The 23,211-nt window shown below is 40.2% G+C and overlaps 1 protein-coding gene across 2 annotated transcripts in view; it reads left to right on the top strand.

Moving 5' to 3' along the window:
- Positions 1-9,588: 9,588 nt before the first annotated feature.
- LOC109044571 (uncharacterized) overlaps positions 9,589-23,211 on the top strand; it is an 84,922-nt gene continuing 71,299 nt past the window's right edge. The window contains exons 1-2 of one of the 2 annotated variants that reach the window (XM_072299596.1): positions 9,589-9,851; positions 10,674-10,874. In XM_072299596.1, the coding sequence (XP_072155697.1) occupies positions 9,674-9,851; positions 10,674-10,874 (379 nt within the window). In that variant the 5' untranslated portion in view covers positions 9,589-9,673. The remainder of the gene's footprint in view (positions 9,852-10,673; positions 10,875-23,211) is intronic. The other variant, XM_072299595.1, reaches the window with a different exon arrangement.

Here is a 23,211-nt window from a genome sequence, read left to right as displayed (position 1 = left end):
TGAGCTTGGGAGTTGATTTCAGAGGAATCCAGTGGCACCATCGTGTTTCTCGTGAACTTTTACATAAGAGTCAACTGTCAAATCGCAAATTCCTCACACATGCAACATCTCCATTGCGAATAATTTTTTCAAAATTGTCAGACAATTTTTGTGCGCAATTTAATCTAGAAAATCTGAAAATTTCAAGGAAAAATATGCATGAATTTTGTCATTAATACAGGTTTTATCAATGAAAATTTAGCAACTCCCGAGGGTTTATACGGCGTTTTTCCTTAGCATGGCAGATCTGGAGTATATAGCGCCATGTGCTAATTCAGTGTGGCGTCGCGCGTCGCCTTGTTCAGGCTCGGAGCGAATGCCTGGAGGAGACAGTGTGGAATCCATGACGGATACGGCTTCTCAACTTCTCGTGTCTGACGAGTGCTCCTCATCCCCCTCCCGCTTAAATTTCCCGCTTGGAATCGTCTCATTCCTTTTTATTGTTCACACACGCTCATCAATCCGCCTGTATCACGTCGCCGTTGCGCAAAAACTAAAAGCTCTAAACGAAAATCCGAGCATTACCGGCTCCCGGTTCCGTATTCCACTTATTGCTCTATCTCAACATGGTTGCCCGATCACTCCGCAATGGAGATGTTGCATGTGTGAGGAATTTGCGATTTGACTGATGATTCTTATGTAAAAGTTCGCGAGAAACTCGATGGTGCCACTAGTTTTCTCTGAAATCATCTCCCAAGCTCAAAAAAAGCTCTCAAAGTGCGGCCAAAATGGAGGGGATATCCCGCCCTACCATGGACCAAGAGAATAAATAAGGACCCCCAACTCCGGTTAGCGCTGACATCAGCGCTCCCTGGCAGAGGGTGTAGTGAACTAAACCGACGATTACCCAATACTCCTGTACCCTTACTGTTACCCTCCTGTTACCCTTTACTCCTGTTTATATTTCCACGCACCACCTATTTAGGCTTATCACTCAGTAGTGCTCATAGAAATTTCTGGATCCTCGTATCCTCGTGGTCGCCCTGCAGTTTTGAAAAGTTTAGTGTGAAATGTTTCCTATTTTCATTTCAATCTTCGTCAGTCTTCGGGTACATGAACTGGTAATAATGTGAAGTGTTTTTCTAACCGTTTTACTCAGCAGCAACTGCTGTTGAGAAAGCCAAAGAGGATGTGTGTGAGGGAGTGTGTGTGTGTGTGTGTGTGCAGTGTGCAGCAGGAATCAGGATTGTACTTTTAGCCGAAGGCGCAAGTGAAATCTTTTGATTGAGAAATAGTGTTGTACTGATAAAAATCAACTGAGTGTCACAAAATCAAAGATACTTGACTTCAAGCATTACCTTTAATTTGACTATTAGCAAGTCTCTTTGATTCTGCGTCAGAAGTTGACTGAATCATCTTTGCTCGTGTTTTGATAAGATACTTCAAATCAAAGTCTTTCGCATTGACCTCTGCAGAAGGTATGTATCTATACTATTTCATTAGTTTGCAAAGTAAAATGTATTAAAGTATCTAAACATATAAATAAATCATAGATAAACAAAGAACATTGCATGGATATGGAATAACATACCATAGAGGTACGATCGTGGACCGCTGTGGCGTTAGTTCACCGCACCCTCTGCCAGGTTCGCTGCAAGCGCGCGCGGTAACGGTTTTTAACACAGGTTAGCATAGAGAGTTGGGAGTCCTTATTTATTCTCTTGGTCCATGGCCCTACCCTGAGAGGCCACCTCTACATCAAAACAAACTCTCCATGCGAAGATAGGGAGCAAATACATTAGCAGTGATGCCGTGTTTTCAGTTTTGGAGTCCCCAAATAAAGTGGCAGCCCTGTCAATGTATTTGCTCCCTATCTTCGCATGGAGAGTTTGTCTTGATGTTGAGGTGGACTCTCAGGATAGCGTGGGATATCCCCTCCATTTTGGCCTCAACATGAGAGCTTTTTTTGAGCTTGGGAGATGATTTCAGAGAAAACCAGTGGCACCATCGTGCTTTCTCGCAAACTTTCACATAAGAATCAACATTCAACTCGCAAACTCCTCACACATGCAACATCTCCATCGGACGCACTGATGCGAAAAGGAACCATGTGCACAAGTGGACAGATGGGGTGTGCTTGTGGAAGCTGGATAAGAAACAATGTGGTCAGTTGGTCAGTGGATATAGTTCCTTTTGAGAAAATGGAAAAGCGGGATTTTACTTTACATCAACAGGAACTAAGCCGCTAACTCATGAGACGTGGACATGTAACGAGAGCGTTGTGGACAGGGCTCATCAGTTAAAGCCGAGCGAGAACGACAATAGAGACGGCTTTGTTGCCGCTGACGTCACTGGCGCCTTTAAAATCCCCATTCCTTGTTGTGGCCCTCAACTAACGAGCAAACCCCATTTTTCCACTTGCATATAGTTCCATTTAGCATAAGTACGTCCAATTGAAATATTAGCTATAGGCTCTCTTCTCCACGGGACCTTCCATGGGATTCGTCCCAAGTTCGAATCACAGGAATGAAACTCCTGTTTTTTTTTTACAAGTCCCTTTATACAGACTGATCCAGGGATAAGCGGCCAGACTGCAGGAGGCGAAACACTCCCAAACCCTCTTTTTAAATCGAGGTTTCGATTTTTATTGTTTATTAAATGTGAGTAATTGATGAAAAGTGACAACAACGATGGATGGATACCGATAAGTATGGTCCCTCCCTGGATTTTCCTCCAATTTTCCCGCTCGGTGGATATACGCGTCAGCCGTTCAATCTTATTAAATTTTTCTCCTCCTGTTTATCAGAAACCGTTTCCTTCAGGTCTTGAATTAAACTCGGCGAGCGCGAATAAATGGGAGATGCGACACTTTGAGCAAACCTCGCGCGGACTTATTTGTCATGAAGACAAATGTCAAGACATCCTTATTGGTCGCAAATAGCGTTCTAGTCCTCGTTCGACGGAAATCGGGAACAATTTATACGGTCCTGGCTAAGAAAAATACATTCGCGAGCGGTAAAAATTGGAGCACCAACATGGTTTTCCTATCCATATTTTTCTAAACACAAAAAAAAGATTCTTTTTCAGAAACAAAACTCATCTGGAAGATATCAGTGATTACAAAATACAATTAGTCTGAAGAAAATTCTGCGAAACTCAAGAAATAGGGTTTATTTGGACGTATTTCTATCAAACAGAACTATGTGAATTAGACGTTGCCCTGTTATGACATTTGCGATTAGTCTCATGATTCTTATGCATAATTTGCAACTTGCAAACTCGAATGTTGCCACTGTTTTCTCCTGGAAATCGAACTCCAAACCTCAACAAAGCTTCTGAATTTCAGCAAAATTTGGAACGGTATTTCCGACTTTGTCCTAATTCTGAGTAATCTGCGTCTTCAAAGCAACTCTCCATGTCGAGGATAGGAAGTCAAACACTTATTGCTTGATCTCGGTTGCCGCTTTATTTCTTGGGTTACGTTTGTAACCAACACTCAAATCTTCGGCTTATGTCCTGTGACTGAATTGCTCATTTGCTTAGTCTCACCTACCCTTGTGTTTCGATGGAGTAGGCTTTTGTTTTAGTTATTTGTGAGGTCGCGACAGGGGACTCCTTCCTATGGATACCGGGCTGGGACCTACTGTCCGCTGCCCTTTTGTCTTATCATCTTGAGTGCTTGTTTTTCTTGTAGTTGATTTCTTTGATGACTTAGAAGAGCTCCTTAGATGTATTGCCCATCGGGCAGATTGATACAACTCAGCGAGACTCTGTCTTGTATCAGACAGAATCAGTGTGTTCTATTCGCAAATGCCTCTACGATGGACATGATGTCCATCCTATACAAGCCCTGTATGCAAAGTAATGAATTTGCGGGCAATTTTTCAACTGTACTTCGATGCATTGGTCCGAAGTTCCGTTTGATAGAAAAACGTCCATTTGTCACCCTTTGATGAAATAAAACAGGAGCGGTGATTTTGAAACACCGCGTTCCTCCTGTTTTACCCTCACCTTCGGTTTATCAATATCATTATCAACTTCAGATTCCATTTTGTGAATCAAAATGCCCGCCATTCCCACGCAACTCAACCAATCAGTTGCGAAAGCTAAAAACAGAGGTTCGTAGACCATCCCGTAGATGTTATCCAAAACATCTTGTATCAGCACAGTTTCAATTTGACTAGCCTCAGCCTTAGGGTAACATTCCGAAAACTGAATAAAGACGTAAAATAGACTTTCGTTTAATTTCGTGTCATGATTCAAGTCAGGGAGCACAGACTTTTCAAATTTTACTTAAAGACAACAGTTCCTCTCTTTCATGTCAAACTTGGCCGAAAATTGAACTTTAGTGCTCTCAAACACCGTAATGAAGTTGTTCTACGAATGGCAAACCCGACGCTTGGATCAAAGCCGCACTGCGCTCAAACCCAACCGCATCAAGATTTTGCGACGCAGAGACACAAAAGAGAAAATAGCCGCCGTTATTTTATTTGTAGCCTGGGGGTCAGTGCAAACAAGAAAAGTTTTACGCCGAACATCACCGCAAGTCTGAGGCATAGTGATCCTCCATTAACACTACATAGGACATAAAACGCTCCAGGATTGCCGCAGTGATGACTGAGGCAGAACTTTATCTTTCTCACTAGAATGAAGTGGATTCCACCGTGCGATCTGGCTACGATGTGCGAATAATTGGATCACAAAATCAGAAGAAAGGTAAAAGCGCTGTGAAAACTGAACATAGCTCCTACCCTTTGAGTATATAAAAATAAAAAACATTATCGATGATTTTTAGATGTACTAAAAGACCTTCAATGATCACCAAAGCAGTGATGTTAGACTGTGATACGGTCCGTTGTTATTCCTACATCTGGCCTGGAAACTTGCTTATTTTGACACGCAAATTCGATTATTAAATCGCAGTCTGACAACTTTGTCCTGATGCTCATTGATTGCGGTTTTTCCCTTTTTTTCTTTCTTTTTGGGTTAATGTCCCGTAACGCCGCACGATATCGACGATATCGCAACGAAACTCTTCGTAATCATGAATGAAGTAGCACTGAAGTCGTGTGAGAGAATCCCTTCAAAATTGTGGGTAATAACTCCCCCTGTAAAGTCTCTACATTTAAGGAGGAAAAAGAAAACATGAAAATAATTTTTGCATTTCATGAGCGTAAACAGGACGAGATCTTTTCGTCGGGAGATCGAACGCAACGCGCGACGCAACGCGATGTTCGTAACAATGCCCAGGCGCTTGCATGCAACTATTCGTGCTCTGCCAATGCGCGTGTTGCGTGCGCTTGATTTGAAGGCACTCTGGCTTCTGTTCGCTTGCAGCGACACACGCGCCGCGCCGTGGTGAGTCTGTCGTTTCGTCGAAAGATGTTGATCTACTGAGCAAGGGATAAGTATCAGCGACGACCAAAAGAATATCGCCTCCTAAATTCATATGGTTGAACTGTTTAAAATGGTAAAGTGCTTAAGAAAATATTTGATTGGAGTAAAGAAGGACAAAGTGATTTGGTTTTAAAATATTATTAAGTTTTAAGAGTAAATGAATTTTCATTATTTGCGATGAGAATATTTGCTAATATGACAAATATACAAGTCCTAAGGGATGATATTTGAAAATATCTCTCTCAAATGTCGATATAGTACGACCATGATATTTACAGTTTTTGTTTTCTTACAATCAGGGGCAGGTTCAGCAAGTTGCAAAATTGTTCACTATCCATTTAAACCTATTGAATGAATCGGTTCTTGGAGGGGCCAGGTGTTCTGACAAGAATCGAATATTCAACACAGGTTTAAATAAAGATAGAAAATGCTGTCAATTTGGATCCGCCAATGCTTTTGATTCATTATCAAAGGGTGCGATGATAATCAAGATAACTGTCAACGGTAATAGCTGAGTCCTTTTGTCACATCATCGTAAGAAAGTTCAACTTCACACGTTTGCGATAATCTTGAGCGACGCTTTTTATCTTCTCGTGGTTGCTTCTTACTGTTGCCAAGCATTGTTGTCAGATAATGTTCAATTTAAAATACGTGGTAAAAATCAAATTTCAAAATTCAAAATTCAGTAACAAAGGAATCAAAACATAATTGGTTTAGGATTATAGAAGTGAAACGAATTTTACGGTTAAAAATCTTGTCAATTTTTGAAGATCGTCCCAAAATGTATGAATTCTGTACATGATCTGGTGATCCTGCCGGCCACCAAGTCTTATGAAAGACAAAAGAGTGGAGCCACGCTCCTTTGAGTTTTGATTCCTAACTATTGCGGTTAACGCTTCAATTCCTCCGTTTGGCGTGATATATCTCTCTTTGAACACCTCCGACTTCCTTTTCTCGTCAGTTTTTCTTTTCCTTTTCTCTCTTGAAATATCTACTTCTAACACTTTCATCGGAACGGTGGGTGAGAAAATTTTAACAAACCCAACGCCATCAAGTAACTTTGATCTCATGAGAGATTGTTCCCTTTGAAAAAATAAAGTAGGTAAATAGAGAAACTTCTCGGGCTGATATAAAAGAGAATTTTCGAATTCCAAAATTCTAGAAGTTTGGAGTGAGTAAAAGAGACTAGTCTACATTTTTGTGGTCAGTTTGGGTGCCTCATATAGTTCATTTTGATTTATAATTCATTTATGCATATAGCTCCTTTTAGCGCAAATACGGTGAAACGATTTGTGTGAAGAAGTTATTGACGGAATTTTTATGCATAAGCAATTTAAAAAATCTGTAATTTCTTATAAAAACAAAACAAAATACAACAAGCGAGAAGCTTTTACCGTATTAGAGTCGATGCTAGTAAATTTTATTTTTTCTTTCAAAAAAAAAAAACGGCGGGAAAATGAACTCGCCGAGATTAACAACCTACGAAAATTGACAGCAGAGCAGTCATAAAATAATTTCATCCTTTTAGGTCTGCCACTACATTAGAAATAACGGTTACGATTGTGTTCCTAGTGGTTTGGACACTTCACTTCATTTCAAGATTTGTGTTACTAATAATTATCTGATCAAATTTTACCTTCTTTTCCCAAAACACTTTTGGAAAAATCGTGAAAAATAACCCTTGCATGCCTCACCACATTATATCAGTTCATTGCTGGAAAATTCAATTCCAGAACATTCCTTTGCTCTCCCAAACGTTTCATTCGGTATCGCAGTTGTGTATGTTTCTTGGCAACGAATAAAATTGGTTTTAACTGACGGGTATGACCGCCGATTTGATTTTCTCCCGAATGGGCCTGTTGCAATTTTTTGCTAGGGCAGAATGAAGAGTTGTTTCCTATAGATAATGCCTCAAAAATCACGATGAGCGCATCGGCAAAGTCTGAAATGCACTCATAAATTCACAATCTGCGTAAGAAATTTGCGTTATTTTGAGCTTCCCGCTTCAAAAACGATACTACTGCACAGGTGAACATTTTGTTAGAGGAGTCGCTCCATCGTCGGCAATATTCATCATGGCCGACGCTTGCGCAGTTCCTCGCGTAATTCGAGGAGAGTTCAAGGTCAATTAAGGCGGGCGAGGAAAATATGAACGTAAACACGCCGATTGTTATCTGGTTTAATCCTGTTCAGGTGTTATCTCGTCCCATCACACGTGTTTTGGCGGACTGGCGTCGGCCATGATGAGTATTGCCGCCAATGGAACGACTCCTCTAACAAAATGTTCACCTGTACCGTAGTATCGTTTTCGAAGCGGGAAGCTCAAAAAACCGCAAATTTCTTACGCAGATTGTGAAGTTATGAGTGCATTTCAGACTTTGCCGATGCGCTCATCGTGATTTTTGAGGCATTATCTGTAAGAAACAACTCTTAGTTTTGCTCTAGCAAAAGTTTGCAACAGGCCCATTATCAAGTAATACCTTTCAATAACGTGCGTTTTTTACGCATCAGCTGTATAACCTAGAAACCGTCTGTGTTCCATTCAAATTCGCCGTTTTCAGTGAAAAACTTGGCTTCCCCTTCCATGCAACTAACATCAGGGATTATAGAGAAGCTCATGGCACCACGGGTTTGTCTTACGAGTTCCGAGCGCAAACAGATATAACGCAACGGATGAAAATATATCCCGGACGCTTTTAAAGTTCGCAACGGATTAAAGTTGCTGAGTCGTAGGGGAAATTCATCACTAGCTCTTTTCAAAATAGTTCAAAAGCGAAATTAAGAAACATTTTGGCAACATAGCAGCGAAAACCGGAGATAAATGTTGCCATATCCTCTGATCCAATGCATGTTTTTACATCCTCTCCTCTGCACTAAAAACAAATTCTCGGCGTTTTTACCAAGGTCCGTTGGTACCTTTACCATCTCACTTTTTTACCAATTATTGGTAATTTTACCAAGACAGACTGGTAAGCTCACCTAAAAACCGGTATTTTTACTGTTTTTCTCAGGTAAGAATACCACTTTTATTGGTAATCAATTCCCGGTAACTTTGCCATTTTATCTCAGTAATTCTACCACAGTCGATAAAAAATATTGGTGTTTTTCCCGGGGTCCAGTAAAATTACCGAGAAAGTTAATCATTTTACCGAGATTTCTCAGTAAAATTACCAATTCCATAAATGGTAATTTTACCAAGAAAAAACTGAGATCAAGTAGAACCCTGAATTCTTGGTAATTTTATCCTTTTCTTAGTAAATACACCGAGATTTTTTTTTCAGTGTGGAGATACTCGAGGAATTGGCAACACTCGTAACGAAATGTTTAAACTTTTGCCCTCCCGCGGGAGGGAGAGGAGTGAAAAATTGCTCTTTTAAATTATGATCGCGGGTAAATCCTTAAAAATGGTCGGGAGCGCATTTGATACATTCCTCGGCGGCAACTTCGGTGGGCTTCTCTGCCGCTGTTTAGCTTGAATGATGCTCGCAATACGGAGGGATTTCTTCCGCAGTATCTGCATTCTGAGAGTCATTTACAAAAAGCATCACCCGGAGGATTCCCCTTTGCAATTGGGTCACGAGGAAAATTAGGAGAGGAATTTCACTTCTGGTTAAACATCGATATGTTGCAGTTTGAACTCAAAAGAGGCAGGAGTAATTTTTTCGGTTGAAAATAGTTTGTTCGAGGCCAGGTATAAACAACTCGAACCGATTTTTTTATCAGGTTTAGGATTTTCCGAAAAGTAAGTTTTAACTCGTTTCAAGGTGATTCGACGGACGCAATTTTTTGTGTCAGAGGGACGAGCGATGTACCGCATCGATTCGTTCCATAATTTCAGCTACTTGTCATTTTTTTCGAATTTTGAGATAGCACTTCTGTTGTCACGAGACTGAAGAATTCGTGTACCAAATTTGACAAAGAAATTGAACGTAATAAAAGTGTGTTTTCTTTAGAGGAAAAATATAGCATTCAATACTGTTATCGAAACTGCGCTCAAATGGCCAGGTCCCCGTGTATCGAAAACAATCAATTATGTATCGAAAAAGTGACCCGGCATGACACAGGAGTCTCCGAATTCGGGACCTGGAAAATGCTTAAAAGTGGCTCCAGCTCTCCCATTTACATTACGACTCTATGTACTTTATGGCTTCATCTATAATCCTGTTTTCTTGAAAGAATTAAGAATACTTTACTTCATTGAAAGTTCATGTTGAATTATTATTTGGTTACTATGTTTTGAAGGAGTGTCACCTCTTATGTTTTAACATTGCATCATTTGCAGTTGCAAGTTTTTTTAATGGGTCTTTTATTTGTATGTTGCAGTAATTTAAAGTCGCGAACACAGAGTGCTTTGCGAGGCTCAAACGACAAGTCGGTTATTCTGGGAGACAAGAACAGCATGGCTGCTCGCTTTCAAATATTGAACCTTGTGCCTGAACAGCCTGCTCAATCCCTTGTCGACTCCAATGATACCGGTAAGTTGCAATTTGGAATTTCTTAAATCAATTCACTTGCATTTATCGCAAAGTTTCGCTTACTCTTGCATATCAATGTGGATTTAAATTGGAAAGAGAGAGAGAGAGAGACAATTTCAAACGTTAACGTGCCCAGAAAGAATTATGAACAGAATAATTTGCCCCCTCCCCTTTCATGCAATTATGCATATAAATTAATTAACTTTACTTTCATTACCCATTGTTTGCTTCAAAATAATTAAACTAAACTAACCGGATCAACTGAGTTAAGCAAAATCAAATAAGGAGATTAAATACATAATGATGAGAAAAATTCGTCCTTTGGAATCCTTTCTCCATTCTACTCTATTAGATTCAAGTAAAAAGTATAATTTTTTGGATACTTTCTCTCGATTGTCTTGTCGTGCTTTGAGCACCATATCGATGGCCAAAGTGCGAAACCACGTACCTCAGTTGAATTGGTTTCTGTCAGACGAGGGTAAGTCCAATAACTTATGAGCCCTAACGTCTTGCGTGATCAACGAAAGCCAGGGCTCATTAGACTTACGCCTCGTACTCAGTCTTCCTAGCAGAAACATTTTAAAGATAAAATTCACAAAATTTAAGGCACCTGCAAATTCTCTGTCGCGTGGAAATCGATTCGATTGGTTGACATGCCGTATTTGGCAGATCAGTTTACTTGAGTTAGGTTCCAACCTAAGAATACAACTATTTAAACTCTGGTGTGTTGCACAGTATCATGCGCAATTGAAGGCGTTTTATGTTGGCCCGACCGCAACCTACGTCATCGTAGATTGAGTGCTTTTCATTGCTCTTTTTCAGGTGAGACGAAGAAGTGGCGGGTGGTGGGAGAGATGGTGGGGGACTCGGACATCCGGTTGGACAGCCTGGTTTGGCCGGGTGGACAGCTCGTGCCCGACTCGACCGGGAAGGGAGCCAGGAGTGTGTTCAGGATCGTCACGGCGATAGCGCCCCCTTTCGTCATGGAAGGCGAACTAGATGAGGATGGCCAGTGTTTGAGAGGTAAGACACGTTCATTTAGTCAGGATCCTCTTTTCCTTTTAAAAACGGCTGTATTTGAGGATTATTTTTTCATGTTCGAGACGTAGGAATAGAGACAAGGGACCCTTCACTCGTATCTCGGCTATTGTGGAAGCGTTTACTTTCGGGACATCAACATTGAACTGTTGACTTACCTACATGGTTGATGTTTAACAACGTGTTGGCAATTTCGTTTTGCAAACAAGCCAAAACAAGTCGTAGTTTGGGAAACTTGTTTGGCTCATGACGTCACCCGAAGCTCATCATCCACCATGTAGGTAGATCAACAGCCGAAAAAAGAGTGATGACTGTTGCTTTCTTATAATTGTCCATAAGGAGGTGTTGAATCCCCGAACGTAAAAGCTTCCACCTGTCGCGAAGAGGCTAGTGAAGTCTCTAGTCACTGCGTAGGAATCGTTAAAACTCAGCTTTAGGGGAAGGAGCCAGTGTCGTGGCGTGATTTGCGATGTCTTGATTGTTCTGCCATTTAAACCTATGAAAAAGGATCGATAAACAGGGTGTTCGCAGCGAACAACTTAATAATCGATTCTTTACCGTAGGTTTAGATGGCAGAACAATCGATACATCGCAACTCATGACACGCCACTGTAAGGAGCGTAACTCTATTCGAAGGTTGCGAAATGGACCATTATAATTCAATTTTTTACAGGAACATGACTGATTGACCGTGCGGTTTCTGTCTAAAATTTTGCTGATTGTTGCGTGTAACCAGAACACAAATCAGTGTTTACGGTCGGGATGAATTAAAAATCCGTACCTTTGAGTTCATCAAAAACGCATTTTCTTTTGTATTGAATAGTGCGGTGTACAAACTTTCATCATGAAATCATAATTTACGCACCTTAAATCTCGGGATATAATATAATTGAAAATTGTGGAAAAATTTTCATTCAATTTTGTAACCTTGATTTTATGACTGCAACCTAGAGCCGATTCTAGAATATTGAAATCGAAGTTGTTCCAGCTCCGGAATCGAATTAAGAACCGGGAACCGGTTGGAAATGTGCTTCAGGAGTTGGACCCAGGACCGAAGCAAATTCTCTGTTGCGTGGAAATCGATTCGATTGGTTGACATGCCGTATTTGGTAGATCAGTTTACTTGAGTTAGGTTCCAACCTAAGAATACAACTATTTAAACTCTGGTGTGTTGCACAGTATCATGCGCAATTGAAGGCGTTTTATGTTGGCCCGACCGCAACCTACGTCATCGTAGAATAAGATCCGAAGCTAGTCGTTCTAAAACTCAGTCCTATAGTTCTTATTTCTGGGGCGAATTTTCTAGTTCGATCGATAGATCTCTGAATCCCATCCAGTGGATTTGTATTATATCGAGAAGCGCATCCCATGAATTCGCATTTTTCTTGAACCCGACCTTAAATTCCGAGGGTTACTAAACGAATGGTTGGTGCAAATACGAGTAGACATAATGGGATTCATCAGAACCTAAAAATTATCAATTCATACCCTCTCGCTCAAACTAGGTACTTTTCTTCTGTTTTTTCCAATAAAATTTTATTCTTGGAGATCAAAATACTTGATAAAATTATTTTGACCTTTGCGTTCCTCAAATTGTATAATCGATGGAATTGAGCAGATCTTCATTATATGCAGATGGTTTTACTCGTTCAGACCAATCTGCGTTCTCTAGTAGATGAAAAAGCAGAAGAAAAAAACAAAAAAGGAGGAAAACAAAGGAAGCATGATGTTTTCTAGTCTAGAGATAAGATTGATATTTTTCTCGTGATAAATTGGTGAATTTTAACAATTTATGCCATGACAGCACGAAAAACTTATCAACTCCCATTTCAAAATAATCACTCATTCCTCAGATCTGTGCAATCTTGGAGGAGCGTAAAAGCGCTTGTTATTGAGTCTGCCATAAATTGCATCAATATTGTTGCATAACTTACGCGGGCGAGTGAAGGAAGTTTAAGGTCTCTGTCAAATTGAGCAGTAATCGAAGTCAAGTTCCCGAAGCAAAATTCTGTGTCGGCACGAAGCGGCAACGTCAATATCCCAGAAGAATTTTGCAACTCAATTATACAGTAGGTCCCGGACTTAACTAGTTCACATTGTCTCTCGTATGAAATTTGCGATGGCTGTTTAATATAAAGGACAAAACTTTGGCCGTTAAGAAAATTGGAATCGATGGTTGGAAGCCTCGGCATTCTGCGTCTCGCCGGAGCACTGGCGAAGAATAATAAAATTCAAACATTCTTGAAAAACAATTTGGTGTTTTCTCTATTTATGTTTCAACTTGCGGAACCATTTAAGGACTGCCTCAGGATTTTTTTCTGATGCTGACTGCGCTGCATGCATCTCTCCTCTCCTTCTTCCAAAAACTTAATCCGCTGTGCTATTCTGCCGTGCTAAGGAAAAACGCCGTATGGACCTTCAGGCGTTGCCAAATTTCCATTGATAAAATGCACATTTCCTGGTAAATTTATCCCTCCCAATTTTTCAGATAATTTTGTTCGCTATTCCACCTAAAGAATCTGAAAATTCAAAGGAAAAATATTCATAACTTTCCTAGAAAATAAACATTTTATCAAAGGAAACTTGGCAACTCTCGAATGTTCATACGGCGTTGTTCCTTAGCACGGCAGTATTAAACATTAATGTCGACATCATTCAATGTTGCTATCCTATAAATATCCAACATTTTTCAAATGGCGATGATACGTCCGCAAATCGTACATTTCGGCAACAAAATTTCGAGGTTTGTCATGATAAATGCAATAATGTACACTAGGAGGACGTTCTTTGAGCACAAATGCTCGCTGTCAGACGTTGCCTTTAAGCTAACCAAAACGCCTGCAATTATGTGTGTATGCAACACAGACAACTCTAGAGTACGAATAGTTGTATCCAGGTTTCACATTAGAAAAGCCGTAGCGCTTCTAGATTTTTCTGCTTATGATAACTAATACTCGTAAATATGTAACTTCGTCGTTACCAGTTTTTTTGACTAGTCCAACATCATGCAATTTGGCTTTAAGGTCTCATTACGTAGTGCCAAATTTCTTTAAAATGTTAACTTTACAAGAAGGGCATTAAAATGAATTGCTTTGCCTTCAATTGCAATGCTTTGACAGTAATTTTACATCGACAACCCCCACTCAAGTAAGATTTGAGGAATCACTCAACTATATAATCTCTACTGTAACTATCGATCTCTGCAGAACGCAAAACTCCAAATGCGCGCGATTCTGCAGTGATGCGGCAATGAGACAGTCTCAGGTTTCGTCTCTCCTCTTACGTAAGGGTGTACGTCGATCTCGCATGAGCCCCGGAAAGTATGGATTCATATGTAAGACAAGCGGGAAAGCTCTAATACGTTGGTATTAGAGAAGCGCTCAGCATTGAGGGTCTGCCTGAAGTGAAGAAATATTCAACTTTTAAACCAATATATATTTACTTTATTTCAGAATTTTTATTAAAAACTAAATTACAGAAACTAAATTAAAGCTTTCTTAAATAGAATTTTTTTTTTCTTAAAATTTGAAAATTCAAATCTATAAGTTTTCGCGCTTTTTTCGAAGAATGCCGTGGTTGGAGCTTCCTATAGTCATACTACTCGACATCAGCTGATAGCAAACAAAGGTTACCAAGGAAACCGTAAACGCGTAACAACTACCTACCGTCGCCAGAGCCAAAGACAAATAAGTCAAAGACACATAACCTAGATGTAAGCGAATTCTACTAAGGTCTCCGAATAAAGTTATCACCGGTGGAAAAGTTTTCGGAAATCAGAACGCGCATCTTGAACTTTCGAAAGTAATTATAGAATAACTATAAACCGCATAGCGAAGAGAGTTTTAGGACTGTTATTTATTTCTCACGCTAATTTGCATTTAATCGTATTCACAGAGCTATTATGAGGTAATCAAAAAATAAATTTTCCTAAATGACGTTCCGTGCATCGATGAGTTGGTGCGCCATTTGACCGCTTGAGCGCCCTACTATACTAGAGCTCTAGTGGCAAATCGAAATCAAAAAGCGCCGCCTATCGGCTGAGCGCTTAATAGGGCTCACATGAACATTGAGATACGCCCTTACGTGAGAGACAACGATTTCTGTTGCTTTTTACGGCTCGAAACTCCTTTTACCGTCGCCGCAAATACCCTTTTCAATTCTTTATCGTTCCTCCTGCCGCGCGCCCTGATTTTTATGTCCTCCCCCCCTCCTCTAGCCCCCCGTCCAACGCGCCCCCAATTTTCGCTCGCTCTAAAACAACGACTGTTTTCGCTTGATTGCCTTCTGTGTATTCGCTCCGTTTGTACGAGGTGTTTTCCTGGAAATTGCGACCCGTTTTTACAACTTTTTCCCCGCAGCATCGGATTTTTTCTCCGACGTTGCCGGCAACTTGTCCTTCACATGTCGCCGCAAATCGACGTCTCGGGTATTCGATATGTATCGATTTATTCCCATTGGTAGCATGGAGAGTGGTAACATGTTATCGCATGGATCCAGTTTGATCAGAGGCGAATCCAGCAATTTGGTAACACCGGATTTCCTCCATTTAAACCCATGTTAAATAATCGATGCACCTGGCCCCTTTAAGAATCGATACATTTTCATAGCTTTAAATGGGGAAAAACAACGTTGCCGATTTGCTGAATCCGCCAATGCGTTTAATACCCATAGCAGCGGAGAATCTCTGCATAATGTCACGTTTAAACCCGTCTTTGAATCAAGGTAAATACAAAATGCGTATCTCCCCTTGCAACGTTCGGAAACTCCAATTATGTTTCATTTTCTGTGGATATTTTTGTTTGAATAATAAAAATCCACGGAAAATCAAAGGAAAACTTTTGGTTGGTTTTAACTTACAATTAGCGCAATGAAATGAGGGGCATAGAGGACCGGTGCATAAGTGTAGTTTTTGAAAAGATTGAGCTATTAATTATTTCAAGTAAAACTAGTCTTAATTCCTATTTTTAAGCATCAAATTCAGAAAGTCAGTTTGAAATTCCTTTCCACCATAAAGACCCATGTAATTTTAAAACCTCAATCCCGTATTTCTCGAAATAGCAATAACTGCACCTATGCGCCTCGTCCTCCAAGCCCCTCAAACGTAAGCGGGGACATGCAATATTGCAATGGGCCTGTTGCAAACTTTTGCTAGAGCAAAACTAAGAGTTGTTTCTTATAGTTAATGCCTCAAAAATCACGATGAGCGCATCGGCAAACTCTGAAATGCACTCATAACTTCACAAACTGCGTAAGAAATTTGCGGTTTTTTGAGCTTCCCGCTTCAAAAACGATACTACGGCACAGGTGAACATTTTGTAAGAGGAGTCGTTCCATCGTCGGCAATAATCATCATAGCCGACGCCAATCCGCCAAAACACGTTTGATGGGACGAGATAACACCTGAACTGGATTAGACCAGATAACAATCGGTGTGTTAACGTTCATATTTTCCACGCCCGAATTGATTGACCTTGAACTCTCCTTGAATTACGCGCGGAACTGCGTGCAAGCGTCGGCCATGATGAATATCGCCGACGATGGAGCGACTCCTCTAACAAAATGTTCACCTATGCCGTAGTATCGTTTTTGAAGCGGGAAGCTTAAAAAAACGCAAATTTCTTACGCAGATTGTGAAGTTATGAGTGCATTTCAGACTTTGCCGATGCGCTCATCGTGATTTTTGAGGCATTAACTATAAGAAACAACTCTTAGTTTTGCTCTAGCAAAAGTTTGCAACAGGCCCATTAGAGACATGCATTTTTTACTTTACAATTGTTAATGCTTATAGTGTCGAGTTAACGAATTGAAATTGAAAAAGTACCATAAGCAAACTGGCCAGTCTTTCCACATATCGATGGGACGCACCTTTCTGATGATGGAATTTGCAGCCTGCAGTTCTCTTCAATGAAATTGTGAATTCTGTGTATAATGTGGAGCTGTCCGCTGTCGGTTTTCAGCTTTATGAGTTTTTTTGCGACGCTTTCCAACGAGATACAACCGTTTATCACTGATTTCCCTTGAATCTAAAAGAGTAAAACATGAATCGGAAAGGAGCGCTCCTGCCTTTTGATGGATATGCAATCTGAACGTACGTTGACGTTGACTTAGTTGCATCACCCAATTTAGGCTCCTAAGAAGGAGTTCAATAATGGTTGGAAGGCGCATGTAGATATGACTGGGTGAGAAAACAAATTGAAAAACCATTGTCAAAAGCATAAGAGCGACCTTGCAGTATTTTTATGAATATTTATGACTAATTTTCGGTACGATTTGTATTTAACGGGCAACGGTAGTTTGTATATGCAACCTCCGCAATGTCAGGTCCATAAATTCGGTCCAACAACTTCAGATACTTGAATACTTCATTCAATCGAGGAAAGGAAAGGAATATACGTTGCAGTCCCTCCTGTTTAATTTAAAAGCGAACTCGGAGGAAGCTACTTTTACCGCACATTGGCAAATGTCCAAAAAATTAATTTAGTTCCAGTTGTTGAGTTGCCGTCAGAAACTCGATTACGAAACACAACTTCGGTGCGGAACCGTGGTCGCGTCGGCCAAGATCGAAGAGATCATAATCACTATTGCCCTATCATGGCTAAATACGTGGACGCATTTATGCCAAAAGGAACCAAGCAAGAATTAATTAAATCAAAAAGAGCTATGTACATCGGATTTTTTCTACATCATAGTCCCTTCTAACTTTACTCATTTTCACATAGTTCTTTTTTTCGGGATAAATACATCCAACGGTTCATAATGCGGATGAGGTTTTGTTCGGGCGCGGGCACAAACTTAGGATTATTTTGCAAAGTTCTGAGACATTTTGAACAATTCAAATCATTTTTCGGCGCCAACTTTTGCTCCCCGGGGCGCGACGAATCCTTCAAACACCGCGCGCAGACTGAAACACAAGAGCGGAAGGGAGAGGAGGGAGAGAGAGGAAGGGAGGGGGAGGGAGAGAGAGAGAGAGAGGGATGCGTTTGTTTTGAGAATCGTTGAGTAGTAGAAATGAAGTCGGATCCACTATCCCGCTTCAAACGATACCCTATATCCTTTTGTTTGTGAAAGCGTGGTGGCGCGACGTGACGACGCTCAGTGGAATGAAGCATGGAGAGAGGTCGCACGATGAATTTTTGACAAATACTACAAATTTGATTTCATTACGATTTAAATTTCAAAGGATGTTTATCAGAAGAAAAAACGAGAAAATCAGGGGAGCCGACCTTTAAACCTCTATATTTTTAATCAACGAAATTGTAAGCTTTTGAAGTTTCACCTAATGTCCGACCTCTCGCGCATTAGTTCCTTTGTGCGACGTCCGGCCGCATAGCGACGGACTGGAATCATAAAGGATGAAATATCATTCTGCCATGCTGAGGGAAAACGCCGCATGAACCATCTGGCGTCGCCAAATTTCCTTTCATTAGACGCGGATTTCCTGGTAAATTATTGAATATTTTCTCCTAATTTTTTAGATAATGTAGTTCAAAATTTTGCCTAAAGATCCTGAAAATTTGAAGGAAAAATATTCGTAACTTTCCTCAAAAATGAACATTTTATCGAAGGAAATTTGGCAACTCTTGAATGTTCATACGGCGTTCTTCCTTAGCACGGCAGCATTGTCGTGTTCTCGCGAAGGAGAACTCCCACCCGATTTCCCCGAACCATCGTTTGGATCGTGAAGGGTCCTCCAGATCCCCCTTGATGAGGCGGGTACCGTCCTGCCCCCTCCGCCAAATAATATCCTAGTTCCGCTTACGGAGAAAATTACCCGGTGTATAAAAAATCATATATCGAGCTGCTGTTTCTTGGAAAACATTCTACAGTCTGCTAATTAATTATTTGGAGATGTAGTTAATTTCTACGCCGAAAAAATACATACTTTGCGTGGTATGTCTAATTTAAGGGTGATTTTAATATTTCAACTGCCCTTGTATAAAATGACGGTGAGGGCTGGAACGATGGGGAAGTACTCTGCACTCTTAAAGGGAGTTGTATTCCTGATACGCTGGAGCGCCTTCAATCTCGTATTGTACTGTGCAATACCACTGTCGCGGAATGGTTGCTTGAAGCGCCGTAGCACTCCGCGGCGCGGCGGACACAGCGTAACACGCGCCAAGGCGCCTACAAACCTAACAGGGATACTTCACGCATTGCGCAGTGCGTGAAGTATCTCTGTTAGGTTTGTAGGCGCCTATGCGCGGTTCTGCGCTGCTGACACGCCGCTCCGCTCTGTGTTACGTTCTAATATTTGAACTCGCGGAGTCAGCGTTTTTCAACTCATGATTTTGAAATGTTTGCACGCACTGCATGGATTATTCTCATTTTAACTGATGAAAAAAATATGTATTAAAGGGGAATGTAATGTGTGTTTTGTAAAGGATGTGTCCCATTATGGAGAGTATTTTGGCCCTAACTTTAGTCAAAAATTAAAACAGCTTACAATAATGTCATTTATGGTCAAATCGACTCTTAAGCATCTATCCTGTAAGAACTTGTCCTTATTTTAGGTGTTTTTGAAAGGTTTTTGCCTGATTTATCAGTGATAAGTAGTGAAGTTTTACAGTTTCCTCGAATGATTGCTTATTTTTGGTCCTAAATTAGATTGTTTATGTATGCGAGCGCAAGCGACTACCACTTTCATATTCGAATAGATTAATGTTTCGTACACCCATTACAACATATTTAAAGGAGAAAGAGGTAGCCGCTTGCGCTCATACATAAACAATCTAATTTAGGACCGCGAAAATGAGCAATTATTCGAGAAAACTGCAAAACTTCACTACTTTGCGCTGGTAAATCAGGCAAAAACCTTTAAACACACCTCTCATTAGGACAAGTTCTCACAGGGAAGATGATAAAGAGTCGGTTCGACCATACATGACATTATTCTAGGCTGTTTCAATTTTCAACCAAAGTTAGGACCGAAATACCCTCTTTAATGGGACACATCCTCTAAGGTGGCTCCGTTTCAAATAATTGTTTTCAAAAGCTCTTTAATTGTTTCTTTTATATTCTGTGATTGTACTGTGCTGTAGCGTGATATAAGCACAACCAAACGCTCAAAATTGGACGTATTCGACTCTAAAAATAATTATAAATAATGTATGCAGGGCAGCAAGTCGTTGCACATGAAATGCCTTCAATTTAGAGATTATGCAATCCGCAAATGTTCGGGCCCCTCACGCCTGCCTGCACTTCGGGCCCCTGAGCGCTAATCCGGCTCTGATTCATATCACTCGTATTTTTTAAGCGTCATACTGCCTGTGAAAAGAAATTTACTCCGGATTTCATTCCGACACTTTTAAGAATGAGCCATCTTTGAAAGGGAAAAATGTGACCTGAGAGTGACAACGTCGCAAACTGAGTCACGGTTGGTTTGGTATACTTTCTGGAGGCGATGTAATATACATCAGAGGGCCTTCGGAATTACGACCACAGGAGATACGCAAGAATCTTGTTTAATTTCAGAAAAAATGTTACCAGAAAATAAAAATAAAAAAGCAGGAAACTTGACTTGTAACAAATGAGTTTTTAAGCATTCCTGCATGTATGTAGGCTTGAAATCACAATTTTATGAACTCCATAAATGAGAGAATTCCCACCATCATTTGTCTATCTTCTCATTAAGGGTTGAGCAGCTTGAAAAGTGTGAGCGTCCGTATCCTCAGTGAGCTTTTGTGGACCCAAGGGCCGTTTATACAGGGTGTCCAAAAAGTCTGGTCCATCCCCTCTACAATTTTCCTGAGCTCATGTTTTGAAACAAAACCTCGGAGATTTTCACGCAGGCTACTTTTAAAGCCCCCCGAAATGGCTGACATTGATCCCCGAACATCCCAAAGTATAGTCTCAAAATATGAACTATAGGAAAATATTTTGACGGGCTGGACTGGGCTCTTAGGACGCCCTGTGTGCCGGCTCCTTTCAGTTCGGTGAGGACGAGGAACTTGAAGGGAAATTACGTTAGTTTTGTATACATGAGGAGATGGTTTCCGGCGGACGGACCTCTCTTCTCTTTCCATGCATGCGTATTGACCTCCATTCTCCGCACGGTGGACAACCGGCTCCAGAATTTGGACTTAGGGTCTGCGAACTTGGTTTTTTTTTTCCTTATTTCTCTCTCGTAATTCTTTAAGAGATCGCTGTTAAGGTAATTTTAATTTGTTTAATTTGCTTATAATTTCGTGCTGAAATCTCATGGTCTTGACGCGAGTCTCACCTTTTCGAGGGTTTTTACTGGTTTCGTCTATGACCAAGTGGAATATGATGGTATTTGGCAACTTGGCTCCATTTCGAGTTCCTTCTTTTCTTTTTTATTCTGATCATGAAAGGATGAGATAAACTTTTAAGAACTCTTAAGCTTCCGTTATTCCAAGATCTAAACATGTTCACGTTTTGTTTTGGTCGGATGATACGTGCCATAATCGCAGACACACTTACATACACAATACACGTCATGGCTTCCTTTCTACATGAGAACACTTCTTATCTAATGCATTTTTTAAGAGAACTATGCTACCCCTTAAAGAACCTCAGCATGGATTTAAGTTCCTCCATCTCTGAATGCAATGAAAATGGCACTTCTCAATTTAGAACATCACGAATTCTTTATTGTATTTTATTTTCTTCCGGGAGACTTGATAGATGTACTTATCAAAAGTTAGTGCGATTTTAAACAGTTGCGATGTTGGAAAACTACTACTCAAAAATTTCATGCAAAAAATCGGATCTTTTCGTGTAAAAAGCGAATGGGAATGAGAAAGACAATCTAATTATTTGAAAATGCAAATAAATTGTAAATTATCGATGGTGAAACTGATGTAGAAATACGTTTCATGGTTTTCGACGTTGCAGACTTTCTGCCATACTTTATTTTCTACGTGGGAAACTACTACAGGTCATTTCTTGAACACTTTGGTGTTTTTTGATTCTATACGTGAAAAATATTCTATAAAAATTGTATACCATGATGTTGGTCCGGCCTCATTTTAAGAATCAAAACAAGTTGGATTTTGCAATCGCTAGCGATGGCAATATTCGTCATGGGAACGTTAGCTTCTGGGATATGAAAATGTTAAGGTACAGTTCGTTTGTAGTATCTTCTGAATTGAAGGGGCTATGTAATTTTGTGTTGACATCTCTTTTTTAACATTTTTAATTATTTTCTTTGCATACAAGAAAGCTGTTATGTACCAATTATTTATTTTCGTTGGATTGTATATGGTTTTCGGAAGTTAACGCATTTAAGTTTCAGGTTCGCTTTTTCGGCGTAAAGTATACATAAGGTGTCCCAAAAGCACCGGGACTTGTTCTGTAACTTCGAAAGTATAATAGATACAGACATGATCTTGATCTCATTTTAAAGATCAACTCAATACCCATCGATTAAAACCAAAATCAGCTCAATCGAATAAAAATTGACCGAGTTATGGCAATTTGAAATCAGCGAGGAAAGTTTACGCCTACGGTTTTTAAGGAAGATTCTTCATCGCCGTAAATCGAAAAGTCGGCCGATAAAGTGATGCTTATTGTGTTTTTTTATTTTCGAGGTGTCATTTATCAACATTTTGTACCATCAAACACAACAGTTGACAGTGCGTATTATTGCAAAGTACTAAAGGAGTTGAGAATGCACATTTCCCGGAAACGGTCGGACTTGAAACCTTCGTGGATACTCCATCAAGACAATGCGCGGCCTCACACATCGAGCTTAACACGTGAATTTATGAGTAAAAATGGAGTTGAAACAATCCCTCATCCCCCTTATAGCCCTGACTTGGCTCCATGTGATTTTTGGATGTTTCCTACGCTTAAAAAGGAGCTTCGCGGACGAAGATTCGTATCGAAGACAAAAATCCAGAATGCAATTCAAAACTTCTTCAACTCCATCCCAGAGGAAGAATTCAGGAAAACAATGTTGGATAAGTGGCAAGAGCGCATGAAAAAGTGCATCCGGTTTGATGGACGGTACTTTGAAAAGCAAAAGGAAGTTATGGAAGATTCGGAGGAAAGTGGATACGAATATTAACTTTTTGAATCCTGGTAAGCGAAAAATCTTCCTAAAAACCGTAGGGGTAAACTTTCCTCACTAATTTCAAATTTTCATGACTCGGTCAATTTTTATTCGATTGAGCTGATCTTGGTTTTAATCGATAGGTATTGAGTTGATCTTTAAAATGAGACCAAAATCATGTCTGTATCTATCTTACTTTTGAAATTACAGAACCAGTCCCGGTACTTTTGGGACACCCTACGTATGATATTTTTACTCTACACATATGCCCGGTTTGATGGACGGTACTTTGAAAAGCAAAAGGAAGTT

This window comes from Bemisia tabaci, chromosome 4 (assembly GCF_918797505.1).
Source record: "Bemisia tabaci chromosome 4, PGI_BMITA_v3".
In the NCBI taxonomy this organism is placed as follows: Eukaryota; Metazoa; Arthropoda; class Insecta; order Hemiptera; family Aleyrodidae; genus Bemisia; species Bemisia tabaci.
This window is presented reverse-complemented; position numbering and strand designations above follow the sequence as displayed.